Raw genomic sequence first — 5,000 nt, 5'->3', positions numbered from 1 at the left:
CTTTAAACAGACAATATAACCAATCTTTCCTTCAATTGACAATATTTTAAATTTATGACTTAAAAATTACTTACTCATATACAGATGGTATGTTCTATTAATTTTGCAACATTTTAAGCAGAAAAATCTTCCAGAAAAGTCAAACAGCCAAAGAGATAAAGAAAAAACAAATTTGAGGTGCAAAAATTTTACTCAATTATCTTCATCATCATCGTTTAGTGTCCGTTTTCCATGCTAGCATAGATATTGTTATTAATGTTTACCAGAAAGAAAATAAAATCAGTGTTCATGGAATGAAAAATGAAAATGTTATTATTGAGTGAGAGAGAAATAGAGAGTGAAAAAGAGAGTGTGTCTGTGGATAGAAAGATAGAGAGAGAGAAAGAGAGAGGCAGTGTTCATTAACAAAGTGAAAAGGTTTTTGGTGAGAGAGAGAGGGTAAGAGGGGCTGTTTGATACCACTCCCTCTCTCATTGTTATTACCATTTTGTCTTCTCTCTTTTAATTCTTACTGACACTGCTAGGTCCTTATTTGGGGATTTTGGACAAACTTACAAACAAGCTCATTATCATAATAGATTACTAAGAAAGGGAGCAAGCTAGCAGAACAAGGAGCACACCTGCCAAAATGCTTAGCTGTAATCTGTCCATCTTTATATTCTCAGTTCAAATTCCACCAAGGTCAACTTTATGTTTCATCCTTTCGGGGTCGATAAAATAAAGTTATGCACTGGGGTCGATATAATCGACTTAATCCGTTTGTCTGTCCTTGTTTGTCCCCTCTGTGTTTAGCCCCTTGTGGGTAGTAAAGAAATAGGTATTTCGTCTGCCGCTACGTTCTGAGTTCAAATTCCTCCAAGGTTGATCTTATGTTTCATCCTTTTGGGGGCAATAGCGTAAGTATTAGTCAAGTACTGGGGTTGATGTAACAGATTTACCTCCCGTCTACAAGCTTGCTGTCCTAGTGGCAATATTTGCAACCAATAATGGCGGTGCCCCAGCATGGCCACAGCTCGTGAGCTGAAACCAGATAAAATAAAATAAAATAATAATGTTAGTTATGATTCTGTATAAATACATAGATGTCTCCTTGAGAGAATGATTTACCACAGGTATCACAATGATATGGCTTCTCACCTGTATGAACAGGTGTTTTGTTAATGCCCTCCCATGTTAGAAGGATTTACCACAGATTTCACGATATGGATCTCATCCGGTATGGGTACGCTTGTGCTTAACGAAGTTACTGCTATGAGAGAATGATTTACCACAGGTGTCACAATGATATGGCTTCTCACCTGTATGAACAGGTGCTTTGTTAATGCCCTCCCATGTGAGAAGTATTTACTACAAATTTCACGATATGGCTTCTCACCTGTATGAACACGTTTCGTTAATGCCCTCCCATGTGAGAAGGATTTACCACAGAATTCACAATATGCTCTCACCTGTATGGGTGTGTTTGTGCTTAGCCAAGCTACTACTATGTGAGAATAATTTACCACAGGTATCACAACGAAATGCTTTTTCCCCAGTATGAATGCATTTGTGACTAGTTAATTGGCTACGTGAAGAAAACGATTTACCACAGATGTCACAACGATAGGGCTTCACACCTGTATGAACGCGTACGTGATTAGTTAAAGCGCCATTTGTATAGAATGATTTACCACAGATATCACAGCAATATGGTTTCTCACCTGTATGAATACGTTTGTGAGTCTTCATGTTATCGGCTGCGGAAAATGATTTACCACAGGTGTCACAACGATATGGCTTCTCACCTGTGTGTGTACGCTTGTGTTTCGTCAAGTTAGAGCTTACGGAGAATGACATTCCACAGATGTCACAGTGATATGGCTTCTCACCTGAATGCATACGTCTGTGTTTAGTTAAATCAACAGATTCATAGAATGATTTACCACAGACATCACAACAGTACGGCCTATCGCCTGAATGAATTCGTTTGTGTTTAGTGAAATAACTGCTCCCGGAGAAAGATTTCCCACAGATGTCACAGGAAAATGGTTTCTCACCTGTATGAATACGCATATGCATGTCTAGGTTCGACTGTCGAGTTAGCGCTTTACCACAGATATTACAGTTATAAGCTTTACCACCCGTATGAGTGAGTTTGTGTCTTGTTAAGTGATAATTTCGATGGAACGATTTTCCACAAATATCACAGGAAAATGGCCTGTCTCCTGCATGAATACATTTGTGCTTAGTCAAGCTATCTCTTTCAGAGAATGCTTCATCACAGACATCACACTGGTACGATGATTCTCCTTCCTCTTCCTCTTCCTTTAAATCACAAACAACATCAGTCTTTTCAGACGTGTTATTACATAATTTTCCTTCCATAGTTTCCCTTCTCTTTTCTACAATTTACAGGTGTTTTCCTTGTTTTTATTCTTTTTATATATTGATCCTAATAAATATATTTCTTTTCAAAATATAATTATTAGCAACACAACCAGTTTTAGTACCAAAAGGCAATCTTTACACCCAACTTAATGTAGCTGTCTTGTTAGAATGTTGAATATTGTGATATTGGCCTTCACAGGTCCACACATATAAATGCTTGCTGCATAAAACCACAAATATATATCAGACACATAGCAGAGAAGAATCATCTGGTATGGGCGCCTGAAGGATTCTTATCAATTGTGATCATTTCAAAGTCTTTCACAAACACACACACAATATGCTTGTCCAATTCTGTTAGAATGACGAATTAATCTTCCATAAGCATTACTGTAAGACACCAAAGATTCATTCTACGAAGAACATTTCCTTCCAGTCTTTAAAAGATGCTGTACCTCGATGCAACCAATTCTTTGATGCCAATTTCATTTGATATTCTGAAAGAAGAAAGAAACAATAATTACTAGGCTTACAAAAAAGAAGTCCAGGGGTCGATTTGCTCGACTAAAGGCGGTGCTCCAGCATGGCCACAGTCAAATGACTGAAACAAGTAAAAGAGTAAACTTAGCGGTTCGGCAAAAGTGACCGATAGAATAAGTACTAGGCTTACAACGAATAAGTCCAGGGGTCGATTTGCTCGACTAAAGGCGGTGCTCCAGCATGGCCACAGTCAAATGACTGAAACAAGTAAAAGAGTAAACTAAGCGGTTCGGCAAAAGAGACCGATAGAATAAGTACTAGGCTTACAACGAATAAGTCCAGGGGTCGATTTGCTCGACTAAAGGCGGTGCTCCAGCATGGCCACAGTCAAATGACTGAAACAAGTAAAAGAGTAAACTTAGCGGTTCGGCAAAAGTGACCGATAGAATAAGTACTAGGCTTACAACGAATAAGTCCAGGGGTTGATTTGCTCGACTAAAGGCGGTGCTCCAGCATGGCCACAGTCAAATGACTGAAACAAGTAAAAGAGTAAACTAAGCGGTTCGGCAAAAGAGACCGATAGAATAAGTACTAGGCTTACAAAGAATAAGTCCTGGGGTCGATTTGCTCGACTAAAGGCAGTGCTCCAGCATGGCCGCAGTCAAATGACTGAAACAAGTAAAAGAGTAAACTTAGCGGTTCGGCAAAAGAGACCGATAGAATAAGTACTAGGCTTACAAAGAATAAGTCCCGGGGTCGATTTGCTCGACTAAAGGCGGTGCTCCAGCATGGCCACAGTCTATAAAAGAATATATATATACTGCGATATATTATCAATAATAAAAGGGTAAAAATCAATTAATTATTAATTAATTTTACCAAGTAGTGTTCAGTATGTAAGAGGACTAATTAAGGTATATTTAAAACATTACGTTATTTAATTAGGGTTCAGTAAAATAATTTACTTTACCACACACTGAACTTTTAGAAATAGCAGTCAAAAAATCTTAGCTATTTCTTCTACTATAAGAAAAATCTCCCAGACAATGCATACCCAAAAATAGTTCACGCAGGTATGGAGGAAAAAATAACAAAAAATCACATTGTCTGGGAGATTTTATTATAGTAGAAGAAATTGCTAAGATTTTTTGGCTGCTATTTCTAAAAGTTCAGTGTGTGCGCCTTGTTTCCCTGGGCATGGATTCACTGAAGCTCCGGTGTCTGGCGACGGACTTGGTAAACACCCACAAAGTTATCAACCACCTCACCAACAACAACACTGAACACCTTTTTGAACACCTGCGTCAGTTGTTGACTGCCATGACACTGCATCCTTTAAGGCCCTCATGCTTTCCGAAATCCACCGAAACTACACCTGATTATATATACACTTTAGATGAGTTGTAGTGCACCTGAGCACTGTACACAATGTTTTATTATTATGGTACTGTCATGCCTTTGGTTGTCAGAAGTGAAAGTAGTCAACTTCGTGTATTTCCGTCAGGTTTATACCTTCGTTAATTTACGCCGTTTATTTACGTACCACCACGCTGTTAGGTTTATAAAGTTTATAAATAAATACATTTCATTCCATGTTCTGTTTAAACTTTATAAATAAATATATTCTTGCATTATTCATTATTGTTTTTAAAAAAGAAATCACACCAAATCTGCACAAATGACCACCACCACCGCAATGACAGTGCCATTATTATTATTATTATTATTATTACTGAACCCTAATTATATACTGCGATGTATGTAAACAAAAAGTTAACTTTTTCAGAAGCGTTGAGAGATGTATTGAAATATAAAGATATGGAAATGATTTATCCTCAAACGTAGAATAATTCTGAATAGCAAAAAAAGGATAGAATATCCATATATTGAAGGAAAATTTGTCAGCGGTGAGACATGTGCTCGAACTTACATTTCTGTGGTTACCGAGTGCGTGTAGTTCTGGGTACTACTAGCAAAGACTGGACCAGGTGCTCGCACACGCGCAGTCGCGTGTCCGCGCTAGCTAGTCGTAAGTAGTCGATCCTACAACGACTTGGGCGTGTATGCAAATGAGTTGATTTTACAGAATAAAATATAAGAATTTTCTAAAGAAAGTAAATAAATTATTTCTTGATGGTTAATTAGACCCATTG

General features: G+C 37.8%; 2 protein-coding genes and 1 pseudogene across 3 annotated transcripts in view; 1 reads left to right on the top strand and 2 right to left on the bottom strand.

Annotated features, from left to right (window-relative positions):
- Positions 1–4,860, bottom strand: part of LOC115225193 (zinc finger protein 239-like) — a 26,301-nt gene extending 21,441 nt beyond the window's left edge. The window contains exon 1 of the mRNA XM_036514250.1: positions 4,778–4,860. The gene's annotated coding sequence lies outside the window, so the exon portion shown is untranslated. The remainder of the gene's footprint in view (positions 1–4,777) is intronic.
- LOC115225186 overlaps positions 1–5,000 on the top strand; it is a 195,309-nt pseudogene that overhangs the window by 117,141 nt on the left and 73,168 nt on the right.
- Positions 1–5,000, bottom strand: part of LOC115225303 (zinc finger protein 678-like) — a 13,390-nt gene that overhangs the window by 8,065 nt on the left and 325 nt on the right. The window contains exon 2 of one of the 2 annotated variants that reach the window (XM_029796245.2): positions 2,785–2,864. Coding sequence is in view for 1 of the 2 variants with exons in the window: in XM_036514268.1 (XP_036370161.1) it covers positions 1,432–2,364 (933 nt within the window). In the remaining variant the exon portion in view is untranslated. Of the gene's footprint in view, positions 1–845; positions 2,865–5,000 lie in introns of those variants that run through there. The other variant, XM_036514268.1, reaches the window with a different exon arrangement.

Source organism: Octopus sinensis, linkage group LG27 (genome assembly GCF_006345805.1).
Source record: "Octopus sinensis linkage group LG27, ASM634580v1, whole genome shotgun sequence".
Taxonomy (NCBI): domain Eukaryota; kingdom Metazoa; phylum Mollusca; class Cephalopoda; order Octopoda; family Octopodidae; genus Octopus; species Octopus sinensis.
This window is presented reverse-complemented; position numbering and strand designations above follow the sequence as displayed.